At 49.6% G+C, this 16358-nt stretch overlaps 1 protein-coding gene across 2 annotated transcripts in view; it reads left to right on the top strand.

Moving 5' to 3' along the window:
• The window catches only part of DGKG (diacylglycerol kinase gamma), a 141922-nt gene that overhangs the window by 90045 nt on the left and 35519 nt on the right, over nt 1–16358 (top strand). For both annotated transcript variants that reach the window (XM_073360314.2, XM_073360312.2), the window contains 2 exons: nt 492–582; nt 10237–10438. In XM_073360314.2, coding sequence (XP_073216415.1) covers nt 492–582; nt 10237–10438 — 293 coding nt within the window. The remainder of the gene's footprint in view (nt 1–491; nt 583–10236; nt 10439–16358) is intronic.

Here is a 16358-nt window from a genome sequence, read left to right as displayed (position 1 = left end):
TTTTATACTGAGGCAGCAGTTGGAGTATGCCTAGCATGGCCTGAGGGGTGGGACTTCTGCCACCCATAGTGTGGGGTTAACCCTTTCTTCTCCAGTGCGGGGTATGCACAACCCGTCACAAAGCTCAATGATTCATCTTGTGTATCCAAGGCTGCGGCTGGTGTTCCCTCGCCTGCATGAATTCAGGGCTTCAGAAACATCTCCGCTTCTGTACTCTTGAGCCTCGCCAGCCACCCTGATAGCCCATATTCAGCTGGTCTCGGGGCATGTGACTATATCACATTGGCTGGCCAGCATCACTCCATGTGACGGTATCCCACTTTTCCTGGGAGACAAACTTGCAGGCAGGATCTCAGCAGCAGGCTGGTACAATGCCCCTGTCAGTGGGGCTGGAGAACCTTGGCCTGGAGGGGAAGGGATTAGGGATGGAGCCATGTCTCCAGACAAATGTGCTAATGAGTCATCCCAACTCTCTTTGTTCTGTGTGTCAGGATGAAGAACAAGCTGTGGTATTTTGAATTTGGCACGACTGAAACCTTCGCTGCTACCTGCAAGAAGCTCCACGACTACCTAGAGATCGAGGTGAGCTCCAGCGTACGGTGACCATTTGTCCAAGTATGGCATTGACAGCGTTCCCACCAGCATCTCCTCCCGGAGGCTGTGCTCCTGGGAATGAAATGGTGGCTCTCAGACATCTGCCCAGCGTGGGACTTCCAGGAGTGGCAGTGAATTGTGGCCAGTAGCGAGCTGGAATCAGAATATTGATTGGCAGAGGGTAACATTTTCCAAAGCACCTTGGTTATTTAGAAAACCAAGTCCCATTTTCAAAAGTGACTTGGGCACTTACAGCCAGATTTTCAAAGGGTATTTAGATGCCTAAAGATGCAGATAGGTGCCTAGTGAGATTTTCAAAAGCATCTCAGTGCCTAACTTTCATTGGATTATACACCAAACCTACTTAGATGCTTTAGAAAACCCCACTAGATACCTATCTGCATCTTCAGGTGTCTAAATACCTTCGAAAATCTGGCCGTAAGTGCCTGCCACTTTTGAAAATGGGACTTAGGATCCTAAAGCACTTAGATGTTTTTGATAATTTTACCCGTAGCCTCCTAAATCCTGTAAGTGGTTTTGAAAATGTTACCCATCGGTGCAGGTATCTGACCATACAAACCTGCCTCCATTTTTGTTTTCCTAAAGTATTGTTTCCAAGCAAAGGCAGGTATCCAATCTCTAGCAATGCACCACTGTTACATTCAACAAGTAGACAGTAAACTCTTTGGGGCAAGCAGCATTTCTTCCTCTGCGCTTGTATAGCACCCAGAAGAATGGGGCCCAGATTCTGACTATGGCCTCTGAGCGTAATGCCAGTGAAAATAATAAATAGTGATTATTAGCGTGTTAGGCCAAGAAAGCCCAACTCCTACCTGAACTATACTGATGTAACTGCATCTTGCAAATGTTTTAGCATATTCCTCTGAAACAGTCCTGTTCTCACTGCATAGTTGGTATGTGAATAGCAGTGTTCTCCACTGAAAGCAGCTCTGTACTCCTGCTTGATTCGCTCAGTGACAGCTCGGTCCAGGAGCGATGACGTGACCGCACTGGGGCGTGATGTCACCAGATATGCTGCGTACAGGGAGGAAGCTGTTTGAAAGGAACAGGCTTCTGCTGACAACCAGATCTCCTGATTAGCAACCCAGGGAAAGGAAATGGACAAGACAGCTCAGGAAAATATTTTGGTCAAGTTTGTATATTTGTGAGGTGAATTCTCCTTAAACGCATACCAGAGAGCTTGGAGCAGGGCACTTGCCCTAACTGCAGCCAGCTGCGGGAGAACAGAATACTCCTGTTTGTGCCTTGCAGCTGTACTGGAGAGTGGGCCTGGAACAGTCTCTCTCTGTAAACGCTGTGTCCGCACACAGCCGCCTTTGGGTGACATGGAAACAGCCTTTAATTAGAGAAAGAAGGAGGGGGGAGCCACTTGCCAGTGGTTGCTAAGAGCTCTGTCATTTTACAGTTTGCACTGGGGTTTTTGTGCTGTGTTTTTTGTAAACTTCCTGCTTTCCTTATCTCTGAATAAATGAATCTTTTATTACTTATTCATGAGGGCTAGAAAAAACAGGTCGGTTGCCACAAAGGCTGATGTCGATCTGACCATGCAAGCCATGCTGCTTGCAATTTAATTCATGTCCAGCAAAGAAAATCCCAGGAGACCCTAATCTCCCAAAGTGTATCTCATCCCTTAATTACAATCTGTATAGGAAAGGTTGAGAGGGAACTAAAAGAGGGTGAATAGTATTGCATATGAAATCCTGCACTGCAGACAAGAGTGGGAAGGGGGAACCAGGGAGAAAGATGCTATAGATAGCAGAGGGCGTATGATGCAGGGGCTGGTGTTAGTCAAAGACAGCACCATGCATTCAGTCCATCCACAGATGGAGAAATACATGTGGATTTTACTTCCAGCAGTGGAATTTTCCTCCCTCGTCCATGAGGAAATTCCTCCCAGGCAGAGAGAGCAGAACGCCAGTCCTAGGAGTGCCCACTGGGTCAGGCAGAACTACCTGTACTGAGCTAGTGGAGATGGGATCATGGGGACTGCTGGGTACGGGGAGCGGAGGGCAGAAAAGGAATCAAGCGGCCCTGAGGATAGGTCTTGGGGAGGGATGTTGGGTGAGAGAGAGGTGGTGGAAACCCCCTCTCTGCTACCTGACAAACCACCCAGACCCCATCAAGCACCTGCCCTCATGTCACTGCTGTGGGCGTGGACCCGGTGGAATTCCGAGGCCAGCTGGTGCGTGTGTGACAGCATAGCAGAAGTGGAGGAGCACTCCGAAAGCAGGTGCGTCACCTTCTGTGCAGCACTTGTGCTATCATGGCCAATTAGAGCCTTGCTTTTGTTGAGTACTGGGCCCTGGGGGCCTGCCACACAGCTTAGATCCATTGTAATGCAGGATATGTGGCCGGGGGTTGGGGGGATGCTTTCTTGGGGTTCACTCCCCAGCATGGACAAGGGGATGGGTCCTGTCCTCTGATGTCAGTCAAGCAAAGAAGGACCAGTTAGGTGCCAAAGACGGGGCAGCAGGCCCTTCCCCTTTCAGCCCCTCAGCTATGGCTTTGTGGGGGGATGGGGGGGAAGAGGACCGTGACTGCAGCTGATGGGGGAGGGCTGGGGTGAAGTGTCTGAAGGGTGGGGATGGTTCACTTTGTGGACAAAGTGAGGGGAGACAGCTGTGGGCCTGGGTCTCATGGCTGGGTTCCCACTCTCCTGTGAAAGAGAATTCTGGGTTAGCAAGGGAAGTAATGGTGCCTCCTGTGTTGCCCAGGGCAGCCAGACCAGGCCGAGTTCATGCCAGCCAGGTGTCTTTGAAATAGGAAAGATACAGCAAAATCGGAGAGAGACCAAAAGGGAGAATGGAATGATTTCCAAACCTGGAGAGTAAGACACTACTGCCAAAGAACTGCCAAAACACAGCAGCTAGGGTCACCCACCCTGCCTCCATGTCCCTCCACTGGCCCCTCTCCTCCATCACAGCAAACACAAGCTCAGCGTCTTGGCCTTTAACGCCCTTCTTCATTTAGCCCTCCTCTCCATCCGATCTGCTTACCTGTCGAGCTGTCGGCCCCAGCGGTACCAGCCTGCCTGTCCACTTCTCCACCAACAATCTCCATGCATTCTCCCCCATCACTACCCATTCCCGGAGAAAAGTCCCCACAGAAATTCATAAAGCTGCCACCTTGTACTCTTTTAAATCCCATTTTAAAATCATACCTGCCACAATGTGTCTCTACAAATCCCTCTCAACTGGCATCGGCAAGGGGTGTGACCAGCTTTTCTGGGATGTTGTGTTCGCTTTATGGCAATTTATCCTCCCATTCTAGCCTCGCCCATTCACTGGGGTGTCCTCCTGTTGCCTGCTGGCTGGCACGCAGAGTGTGAGTTCCCTGGGGCCCGGCCATGTCTGTACATTGCCCCACACAGTGGGGTCCTGATCCTGGGGTGCGGTTCCTAGCTGTTACTTCAATGCAAACAATAAATACTAATGACAACATAGGAATGCAGACTATAACCCCTCAGTATAAAAACCTCAGTGAAGGAAGGCAATTTATCCAGCCACACAAGATGGTAGGACAGAAAGGTGAGCAATAGTTTGTCATTAAAGAAGGATGTTTAGATGAGATATTAGGAACATTGGGCAGGGGAATATAGAGTCATAGTGTTTAAGGCCAGAAGGGTCACCAGATTGTCTAGTGACCTCCTATGTATCACAGGATGTATATTTCCATCACCCAGCATCCACAGACTAAACCCAGCAACCAGAATTAGACCAAAGTAGTCTGGAGTAATTAGCAAAGGAAAGGTGTGCAAGGCAGCATCACCAGTGAAGGTCAGATTACTGTAGGCACTGGAGGGGAGTTGATCTGCCAAGATGTCACATTTCTGACTTGATGACAGAGGACACCCCTTGGTCCCTGGTACTGATCTCTGACTCTGTGGCTGGCCGGCCTCCCTGAACTGTTCTGTCAGCCAGCCTGGCAAAATTACAGGCTTGCTTTAAACAGAGTGAAGCTGTTGATCTCTGAGCCACACCTAGGATTTGCGTTTGAAGGTGACGGATTGTGTGATGTGGATGATGCAGTAAGGTACACACTGCCCCAAACAGGTGGTGGTGCTGCTATGGGATGTGGGGAAAAGTTGGGAGGCGAAGGGGTTGTTAAAATCCCAGACTTCTCTTCTGTGTCTCTGAATGTTGTGTGGAAGCCATGCTGCACAGTGATGCATCCCGTGGTTTGAGATCGGCTCAAGTGCAGGTGTTTCAAGCACTCCATCTCCATCGCAAGCATGGGTGTGGTATGTAAATCACCATCCCAGGCAGCAAAGTGTTAACCTAGCAGCATTTTCAGTTGAAATTCCCAGTCCAGCCTCTCTCCAGCTCTGAGGCAACTGCCATGAGGGCAGAGAAATGACAGTTTTGTTTTGGAAATTGGCATCCATTACGGGACAGCTCCTGGAAATGAATTTGGTTTTCCCCCAGCTGCACATTTCTATGACCAGCCTCCCTGCCAGCTGCCCCTTCTCAAAGAGCTCATTGTACCAGGTTGGCACACAAACAGAGGAGGGTAAAAGGAGGGGGGACACGTTCCCCCTCGTTCGATGTTCTTCAGTGTGTTGTGTGTGTGTGTGGTGTCTGCACCGGGTTCTTAGAGCCATCACAAACCCACCCAAGTTCTGCTGAGCCCATCAGTGGATGGGGGTCCTCTCTAATACGCCCATCTTCCCAACCCCATAAAGGCACTAGAATGTATGGGATTTGGCAGATCACATTCCTATTGGACTGGGTCACCACCTCCATCCCTTCCCTGTTCGGGGCAGTAATGTTTAGCCTAAAGACTAAAAATGGCTTATCTGGTGCCCTTTTCCAGCCATCCGGCCTTGCTGCACTCCTGGGTCCGTTCCTTCATTTGTTTCATCTGTTCAGTGGCTGCTGTATCGAGCCTGTAATCTCCAGAGTACCCCGTTCCTCTCTATAGATCTACTGTGAGATAACTGTCAGCCGAGGGTGCCTACAGCCGTGTCTACACTAGAGAGTTGTACAGCTTTAACTATACCAGAATCGTCCAAGCAATATGCCCCACCGTCGGCGAGGACACAGGAATACTTGTAAAAATGTGCTTATTCTGGGATAGCTTATCCCCCCAAGGTGTCTACCTGCATCTTTAGATGCCAGCCGCCTTTGTAAATCTGGCCCTAAATACTCAGCCACCTAAATGAGCGTGTATGTGAATTAGCAGTTAGGTCCCTGCAACCGAGTTTTGGTAACTAATTACAGGCTCATGTGCCTAACATTAAACACCCACACTTGAAAAGCTAGCTAGACACTCTGGGTATGTGTGTGTGCTTTAGTGTCTAATAGTCTTCCCCTTAGCCATCTCCGCTCCCAGGATATGTTCACACCACCCAATGTGGATGTGCTCGTTCCAGTCTCAGTACATAGGAGCATCCCAGTGTTCTCTCCCCACGTGTCTGTATGCGAGAGGTCCCTCCAAGTCCTCTCAGGCTCCTATTCCCTTGTCCATCTCCTGCACTCCAACTCCCACTTCTCCCAAAGACTGGAACAGGAAGGGCCAGCTGCCCAGCTCCATTCGCTCCAATGGAAATGATCTGTGTGACTTCAGTGGAGCTACATTGAGTTACACCAACTGGGACTGGGCCCTTAGTGTTCTCCCTGCCCCTAAACAAGCCATATCCTATTGCATCAGCATGTCTTTAGCACTTCCTTTTTCTACCTGCGTAGCGTTGCCTGGTGACCTGCAGCTTGGAAGCTTCACAGACCCTAGAAGTCTGGAATTAACAGATGCCGCATTCAGAAGTTATCATGTTAAAGACCAACAGGGAAATGACATAGAGTTAAGCTGCATCGAGTCATGGATCAGTACCCCACTGCGCTAGGCACTGTACATGCACTTTGAGATGTTAGAGGATATTTTACGTATTATTATTTTCAAAAATATATTGAAGAATGAGTAACTGAAACAAAGCTCCAAAATTCTGAGTTTAGCTTAAAATGTATTAAAAAAAAAACATTTCTGGTTTTTCACAATCAAGGGTGAGCTAAAAAAAAGAGAAGACTTCCAAGCATTGTGGGGATAGAAAAGCATTGCATATACAAACATAAGTGTGTATGTATGTGTGCATACTGGTAAAAACATTTGCAGGCAGATTAACACACATATTCATGCGGTAATATTTAAAATTTCCTAATTTTTAGCATGAATATTTAAAATGTCCGAACTTTAGCATGAGTTGTTTTAAAAATTCCGTTTTGGCCCTGCATTTCTATGATTCTATAAGGGCGGTCGTGGAATCCCCATCACTGGAGGTATTTAAGAACAGATTAGACAAACACTTGCCAGGGATGGCCTAGGTTTACTTGGTCCTCCCACAGCATGGGCAAGTGGATTAAATGACCTGTTGAGGTCGCTTCCAGCTCTACATTTCTATGGTTCCATGAAAAATAAGGTTGAGGTCCTCACTCAGCAAGAAGAAGAGTCAAAATTCTAGCAACAGAGAATTCTTCGTTATCCAACACACATTCTTCTTTGGAAAACACAGAGGACAGAGATTCCCTAGCACCATCAAAATTCAAGAAAAAAATAACATTTCTGATCCTTGCTCAGCTGTAACTTAGCAGGCAAAAGAACAGATGCTTTAAAGCCTAGGAAATACATTTGGAATGCAAAAAAGGATTCTTTTCCGCTACATGTGTGGTGGTTTTAGCAATATCAAGGAAGATATTTACCCTTCTACCTTGAAGAAACCACACCTAATTTTTCCACTTATAAGTCATCAGCTTTCCCCATCAGAAGATGATGCCAGGGTAATAGTATATAGGGGCTGCTTCATGGTCACCACAGTCCAAGTATTGTTTTCTTTATAAAATACTCTACCTGCTTGAATGCTGGCAGAGGAATTAAAGTCATTTATACAATTAAAAAGTTCACAACTCTATTTACTTGTCCCTCTCTCTAGTACTTTGGAAAGCCACAAATACCTTTTAGTGTAATTTTCAAATGTTGCAAATTTTTCTATGTAACACTGAGATGCCTTAGTAAGGACTCCAAGTAATGAATGCTTTATTGCTTTCCTAAAGAGGCTCCAAAATTGACAATTTTTTCTTTCACATCTTTAATATTATTTTCTGCCAAAGTCAACCCAATTTTCCAAATCGCGTTTAGAAGAAACAGTATCCAGTCATCAAAGGAATAAGGCTTTGACGAGCCAAAATATTTGATTCTCTAAAGTAAGTTCAAATAATAAGAGAAGAGGCCATAGGGAAAGGTAGCTGAGCAGTGGAAGTTTTGTAAGCTGCTGTAGATAGAACATGGTGAATTGTGAGCAGTGATTTGAGAAACTGTCTGGTTAGTGACATCAGTTCCACTTGAAAAAATATCTAATCAGACTTATCTGGGTTTTTTAAATTTTCATTTAAAATATATAATAAAAACATCTTGTAGCCAAAAGAAAGAACCAAATAATGAGAGAGTGTTTCTAGGACGGGGGTTCTTGAATTCTATTACAGAGTTATATTTGACCCCCCCTCCACTCCCCGCACCCTACATACAATATTAGGAATAGAAATGCCCGCACAACAGCATGAGAGACAAGGTGGGTGAGGTCATACATTTTATGGGACCAACTTCTGTTGGTGAGAAAGACAAGCTTTCAAGCTTACACGGAGCTCTTTTTCAGGTCCTGAAGAACAACAGACCGACAGAAGTTGGTCCCATAAAAGATATGACCTCACCCACCTTGTCTCTCTGATACCCTGAGACCCACACAACTACAATAACATAGCATGTAAGATTCTGCCAGGCCAGGTGCGTGTATAACATCTGCTTCTCCTGACATCCGGGAGGGACAAGGTGCTGCTCAGTGCTGACAGCTGCCCTCTGCCCCCCAAGCTGGTTTTAAGAAGAGCTGTTTGAAAAATGCTAATGTTTTTTCATGAGAAATTTTAAAAAATCAATATTTTTGTTTTCATCAAAATGTCCTGCAAACGTTTTTGGGGATTTCAAAAGACAACAACAGAAAACTTGGATGGGGGGCAGAGTTTCAAAAGTTGTTTTCAGTTACATTTTTCAGTTTGGGACAAAATGTTTCCTGGCCTCGTTGGCATGAAATGGAAATTACTTTGTGAAAAATGTTGTTTGACTGAAATTTTCACTGAAATTACGTATTGCGGAGAAATGTTTTGACCGGCTCTAGGGTTAGGCTGTTTAGGGTTTGTGGTTTGTGTGTAGCAGAGATCACTTCTCATCTGGGGTCAGACTGTGGTCAAAGGTGTTCCCCCGCTGGCACTCTGGATGGTAGGTATGCATGTCGAGGAGTCAGTGGCAGGACATTCTCAGGGAAGGGCCCTCTACTCTGAAATCCCTTCCCTTGACTTAATCCACGACAACCTGACTCTGTAGGTCTTCAGGGCACAATACAAAGTCTGGGTGTTTCCCCAGGTTTTCCATAAGGGGGTGACTGAGCAGGGACTCATTGTTTGCAAGGCAGGTCCCATAGCGGCCTTTGTGCCAGTTTCAGTTTAATGGATGAGCTGTATTTCCTGTCGATTCCATATGCCGTGAGCATTCTGAACAGCTCATGGAATACATTCAAAGACTGAAAAAATGCCCTATCTGTCTATCAGCTCCGGGGCTGGGAAGAAACCAGACATTGTTTGTGAAGGGACTGCATGTGGCCTGGGCTGAACTGCTGCCTGCACGCGGAGTACACCCAGTGGAAAGACCAACGCAGGGCACAAGTCGCCACTGGCCTCTCTGAGGGCAAGATTCCCAGGCTGGTACCCAGTGCAGACCCCCTGTATGCTGCCTGCTCCCCAAATGGCAGCCTGACCATTTTGTATTCCAGCCTGGGCAGTCTGTGTGTGCAGGCCAGAGATCAGCAGCTCTGTCCTCTGGCTTCAGTTCAGCAAAGCACTGAGGCATGTGCCGAACTTGAACCACGTGAGTAGCCCTGTTGTCGTCCATGGGTTTTGTCACATGCTTAAAGCTAAGCACATGCTCAGATACCTGTACCTTGCTGAATCAGGGCCAAACATCCCGTGCCATGAATACACTGTTCTGCTCGCTGTCTTCTGCTCTCCACACTGCTGGGCCTCACCGCCCAGCCAGAGCCTGAAAATGGCTCCTCTTCTCTCCCCCACCCCCAAAGAGACATGCCTCCCCATCTCACAGTCAAGGAGTGTAAGACCAGAAGGGATCAGTGGTCTGATCTGCTGTATATCACAGGCCATTGTGTTTCAATCCGAACACCCCTGCACTGAGCCCAGCCACTTGTGTCTGACTAGCACATCCTCCAGAAAGGCAGCGGTACTATTTCCGGGGACTGATGTGATTTTTCCATTTGGCACATAACTACTCCATACTTTGAGGAATGCTGTGTGGTCGCCTGATTTTGGGCTCTCTGTCAGTGCCTGTAGCAGCCATACGGTAGATCAGGATGTCCTGACCATTTCCCGGTGGTGTTCCTGGCATGCAGGACCTCACCAGTTCTCCTAGCCTTGGCCTTCTCTGGAGTTCTGGGGAAGTGGAAATGCCTCTGCAAGCCCAGCTCCTGGGAGCTCTGCATTTGTCCCTTCTTTGTGTCTCCACAGGCCCCACCCAGTCAGGGCGGGGTGTCAGTCAGTGTCTAATGCCTGACCATGCCTGTCTGTCTGCCTGCAGTGTGACGGAACGCTGCTGGACCTGAGCAGTACTTCGCTGGAGGGCATCGCCGTACTCAACATCCCCAGCATGTATGGTGGCTCCAATCTCTGGGGCGAGACGAAGAGACAGCGCAGCTATAACCGGATGAGCAAGAAAGTGCCCGAAAAATTGCACTCCACGGTGGTCACTGATGCCAAGGAACTCAAGTTCTGCGTCCAAGGTGAGCTGTGTACGCCGTCACTCCCAGTGCATGGAGAGGCTGGGGGATGGGAGGTGGTAGGGCTCGATAAAGCACAGAGGGGGATGACTGAACCATGCACATATCTCTGTGGGTGCTTTGGTCATGGCTTAAAACAGGAAAATGAGAAAAGGTTCCCAACAATATGTTTTATGATCGAGATTGGTTTTTTTCATGAGCATTTAACTGGCCCAAAACAGAGGTAAATCCACACTGCCCTCATCCCACCTCCTTCCCTTCTCTCCTGGCGTAGGACCTGTGGCACCCAAAAATCTTTGTCCATTTGTCGACCCTTTGGGCGTTGGAAAGCCCTGGAGAATGGTCAAAAGATGGTTCCTTTGACTATCCTGAGATGGCCCTATGTGTACAATGAGGTTAATACTCCTTCCTTTCTCCAACTCAAGGACCATCTCTCCCTATGTGTATGAAGGGAGCAAGTGGGTTACCCCCCATCCCCTGGGTGCGGGTGGGTGGTGAATAGAATGCCCTGGGTGTGGATGGGGGCAGGACCAGCTAGTCTGGGGCCTTCAGTGCCAGCCAGCCGGGGTGCTGTGGAGCGGAGCAGGCGGGGGATTGGTTAGCGATAACCCGGGGAATGGTGTGGGGATTGTTGGACACAGATCTCAGTTAGGTCAGCGTGAGGCTCAGGGCCTGGTGTCTGTGTCTGGGTTCTGTCTGAGGAAGCTGTTTGCTGATTGCACTGCACGGGGGGGTAGAGGGGGCTGTCAGTGACCTTCCAAGGCACTGTAGGGTGACCAGGTGTCCGGTTTTTTACCATAACTGCCGGTCGAAAAGGGACCCTGGCAGCTCCAGACAGCACTGCCGACCAGGCTGTTAAAAGTCCGGTCATCGGTGCTGCAGAGCTAAGGCAGGCTCCCTACCTGTCCTGGCTCTGCACTGCACCCCGGAAGCGGCCAGCGGGTCCGGCTCCTATGTGGGGCGACTGCGAGAGCAGCACGTAGAGCCGCCTGCCACACCTCCGCCTAGGAGCTGGACCTGCTGACTGCTTCCGGGGCGCAGCACAGAGCCAAGACAGGCAGGGAGCCTGCCTTAGCCTCATTGCACTGCTGACCAGGAGCCACCGGGGTAACCCTGCACCCCAACCCTGAGCCCCCTCCCACACCCAGAACCCCTCTGCCCTAGCCTGGAGCTCCCTCCTACACCCCAAAGCCCTCATCCCCAGCCCTACCCCAGAGCCCACACCCCCAGCTGGAGTCCTCACCCTCTCCCGCACCCCCAACTCCCTGCCCTAGCCCAGAGCTTCTCCTGCACCCTGAACCCCTCATTTCTGGCCCCATCCCAGAACCCGCACTCCAAGTTAGAGCCCTCACCCCCTCCTGCACACCAACCCGCTGCCCCAGCCCCGTGAAAGTGAGTGAGGGTGGGGGACAGCAAACCACCGAGGGAGGGGGAATGTAGTGAGTGAGAGGCAGGGCCTCGGGGAAGGGGCAGAGCAGGAATGTGGCCTCAGGGAAGTGGGGGGGGGGGGCTAGGGTGTTCGCTTTTTTGCGATTAGAATGTTGGCAACCCTAAGGCACTGGCTGGGGCTTCCTGGCTTGTTTCCCCCTGTTGTCTGTGTGGCGGGGCGGGGGCAGGTCGGGGGGAGCAGGACTGGCCGTGTTGGGGCCCCAGGTACAGAGAGAGCTGTCATGGGGCTGGATTACCGCAAATTGGTGGTGAAGAGCTCGGGCCGTGCCAGCGAGCCAGGGGCCTGTGAACGTTCTGGAGCTCCTGAGTGCCGGGCTGCGGGCAGCTGCTCTCTGGAGCAGAGGCAGGTGATTATTAACATGATCAGTTGAAGCACGGGTGCAGGGTTCTTGTGGGGAGGGGAGCGCATGAGAGGGAGGTGCAGCCTGCTGTGGGGCTGAGTCCTGGCAGCGTGGGAGGGGGCAGGAGGACAATGTGAGGTGCTGCCTGGCACTTCAAAAGTTTGACCCCAGAGGGCAAAGGCTGGGGCGTTCTTGGCAGTGCCCTGGGAGGCCAGAATTCCTCTTCCTGCTGGTGGAGTCTCGCTGGGGGATGGAGGTGGTAGCTAGTGACTGCTGTTGCTGGAGCAGTCATTTCTGCTTTGAGGGGAAAAGCAGGGAATGAAACTGCAGAGCTCGTCCTGTTACACTCCCTCCCGGCCCTTACTGCAGTGACGTCAGCTCTGGCATCTGCACGTTTCATGATAGTTGGTGGTTTTCTGCAAGCCCCAACTCCTAGAGTCAGGTGATTGTGTGAGAATCTCAGCTTGCCTTTCTAGCCCTCCTGGTTGAAAAGAAAACCTTTTGAGGGCATGAGCTGAGGGCGACCTAGCAGCTCAGAGACCAGAAGACAGAGAAACAACATTTACTGTGGTTTAAACTCTCATGATTTCTAAGCCAATCTCATGATTTCTGGGCCCTGACTCAGGACTTTTGCACACTTGGGGTTGGGCTTGGGAGGGACTCTGAAGGTACCTGAAGAAAGCTCTGCATCTGCCATTCTCTTGACAGTGGCCTGTAAAAGCGGGCTGCATTTTGCTGTACGCTGGCTCCCCTCTCTAGGGGCCCTGATAGGCTGCCACACAGTATGACTGAGACAGCCATGGGAGCAGCACAAACTGGAGGGGCACAGCCCGTTGCTTAAACCTCCTTAGTCAGATAGCGGGCCTGACTCCCTGTGGCCCTGCGTCTGGTGTGGCGATTTCCGCCTGCGCCAGCTGTGCCCAGGGAAGATGGCTGCAGAGGTGCAGGGCAGTGGGGAATCAGGCCCAGTGTAGTCACACCAGTGTGTACAGCTCCTCCCATCTGTTTGTGGCTGTGTTCAGAGGGCCCAAACTAAACACTTAGAATCATAGAATCATAGAATATCAGGGTTGGAAGGGACCCCAGAAGGTCATCTAGTCCAACCCCCTGCTCAAAGCAGGACCAATTCCCAGTTAAATCATCCCAGCCAGGGCTTTGTCAAGCCTGACCTTAAAAACCTCTAAGGAAGGAGATTCCAAAAACCTCAAAAACCTCTTGCTTTGCAAATCTTGTCCTCCATAGGAGGACGCAGACCAAGGCTTCAAGAGAATTATACCCTGGTCCCTTCCCATTTTAATTCCATCCTTCATCTGGACTTGGGCATGGAGACACACCCTTTGCGGTGTGAGAGTCAGTGCTAGTGACAATGTCAAAGTTAAGGGAACCCAACAAAGAGGAGGCCATCCTGCCCCAGAGGCAAAGGACGGAGAATAAACAAACACAAATTTATTAGAAAGCCCTCCGGCTGCTTGAGAGAGTCAATATAATAAACAAACAGAACCCCATGTGTTTTTCAGCCTCCTCAAGTTTTAGTCGAGACTCCAGTCTCCTACGAATTGGGGATTATTATAGAACACAGATTGTGTGTGTTCACTAGATATGAATTGAGTCAAATGCTTAACTACTAGTCTTGCTAGCCCATAAATCCGGCGGGGATAGCTCTGAAGATTGCCATTCAATATCTCGGAGCAAAATCTTTAAACATTGGGAGATGCCGGGGATTGTTCCTGAAGGTAACATTTAGGTTCTTCTGATAAGATCCAGGCCCAGGAGGGTTTCTGTGGTAGGGCTCTGTGAAGTGCTTCCACAGGGCTAGGAAGACAGAGGAACTTCAGAGCCCCAATGTGAAAAGGAGAAGATAGTATAAAGGGGCGGAGGGTGGGGGTGTGTGTAAATTAACTAGCCACTGGGTGTTTGCAGGAAGAGAGAGCTGCTACAGGAGGGGTGGGTTCCACCTTAATGCAAGTAACTCAAAAGAGCATGCACAGAAAACTAGCAAGGCTTTGTGGAATTATTTTAAGTAGGAGCTGGGAGAGGGCTGCTGGGTGCCAAGGTGCAGCAGAGGCAGACAAAACCTTCTGTCCAGGTGTCAGTGAGACACAGCTATCTCCGAACTCAGTAAAGTGTAAGGCAGAAATTACAGCTGGAGAAGGAACAGGTTGAAATCAGAGAGAAAAAGCCCAGAAAGTAGTGAGTTCAGAGTGTTCAGAGTTCAGTGAGTCTAGAACTAGCTGTTCCGAGAAGCAATGATGCTGAGAAACTGCTTCTGTAACTCTAGTCCCAATGTGATCTGACCGTCCATTGTTATCCAGTGAGTCATCCATTGTTCTGGGTGATTAGACTGAGCTGCTTCTTGGAGCTCCCTCAGCTCGGCACTCAATGCTGTGTTCTTCTTCGGGATGCTGGTAGCATAGCCCTAGTGGCATGTTTGTAGTTATGACTTGGAGCCATACGGAGTAATGTGTGTGATCGGAATATCTTCCGTACTGATCAGGCCCCCACCTCCGAGAAGGTGAGCACCTCATGGTCTCTAATGTGTTATCTTCACCCGCCCAATAGGAAGGAGCATGATAAAGGTCTCACAATAATGAATGGGAGAGAGAAGTGCTCCTATTCCTCCTGTCTTGTAACTAAGGCTGCATTTCTGTCATGGAGGTCCGTTGACTTCTTCAGTGGCTGACTCCGGGCTAACCGAGCAGATCAGGCAGCCCCTGGGCCAGCCTCTGCTGGGATAGTTTGGGTGTGGGAGGGGGCTCAGGGCTGGGGCAGGGGGTTGGGGTGCGCAGCAGCACTTACCTCGGGTGAGGTAAGTGGCCAGAAGCGGCCAGCATGTCCCTGCAGCTCCTAGGCAGAGGGGTCAGGGGAGCTCCACGCACTGACCGTGCTCCCAGGCACTGCCCCCCACAGCTCCCATTGGCTGCAGTTCCTGCCCAATGGGAGCTACGGAGCTGGAGCTCATGGCGGGGGCAGCATGGGAAGCCACCCGACCTTCCCTCCCCCTAGATGCTGCAAGGACACATGGAACCAGGTAGGGAGCCTGCCAGCCCCGCCAACCCTCCCCCCAGCACCGGCAGGGGGGCTCCGCCCGCCCTCTCCAGCATCAGCGGGGGTCCCAGGCCACCACCCCCCAGCACCCACAGCACCCTCAGACCCCCCACCCCGAGCACCTGCAGACCCCTGCCCCAAGTTTTAGTTAGGGGTATATAGTACAAGTCATGGACAGGTCACGGGCCGTGAATTTTTGTTTACTGCCCGTGACCTGTCCATGACTTTTACTAAAAATACCCGTGACTAAAACGTAGCCTTACTCATAACACAAGAACAAGGGGACGTTCAATGAGATTGAAAGGTGGCAAATACAAAACTGATCAAAAATACTTTCTTACCCAACACATTATTACCCCCTGGAACTCACTGCCACTTAATAACTTTGAAATCTAGGACTTTGTAGGATTGATAAAATGTCTCTTACTATGTGTATGCACAGCACCTAGCACAATGGGATCCTGATCTTAGTGCTACTGTAAAACAAATAATAGATAATGCCAAATAATAAATAATAGGCAAAGAGTAACTATTAATGGAATGATGGCAGATTGGAAGGAGGTCTCAAGTGGGGTTCCACAGGGATCTGTTCTGGGTCTGGTGTTATTTAACATCTTCATTAATGACCTGGATGTAGGAATAGAGAGCACAGTGATCAACTTTGCAGCTGACACAAAGTTGCAAACACTAGGGAGGACAGAGCTAAAATTCAAAGGGATCTTGATAAATTGAAGAACTGGGCTATCGACAACAAAGTGAAATTCTACAGGGACAAATGTAAGGTGCTGCACTTAGGCAAGAAAAACCAAAGGCACAAATACAAAATGGGGGATAACTGGCTTGGCAGCAGTACAGCTGAGATGGATCCGGGAGTTGTAGCGGATCAACATGAGTCAGCAATGCGATGCTGTTGCAAAAAAAGCAAATGCAGTGTTGGGTTGCATTTAAAGAGGTATAGCATGCAAGTCACAGAACATGATAGTACTGCTCTACTCAGCCCTAGTTTGGCCTCAGCTGGAGTACTGTGTCCAGTTTTGGTCACTGCTATATAAAAAGAATGTAGAGAAACCAGAAAGGATCCAGAGGCG

This window comes from Lepidochelys kempii, chromosome 9 (assembly GCF_965140285.1).
Source record: "Lepidochelys kempii isolate rLepKem1 chromosome 9, rLepKem1.hap1, whole genome shotgun sequence".
NCBI lineage: Eukaryota > Metazoa > Chordata > Testudines > Cheloniidae > Lepidochelys > Lepidochelys kempii.
This window is presented reverse-complemented; position numbering and strand designations above follow the sequence as displayed.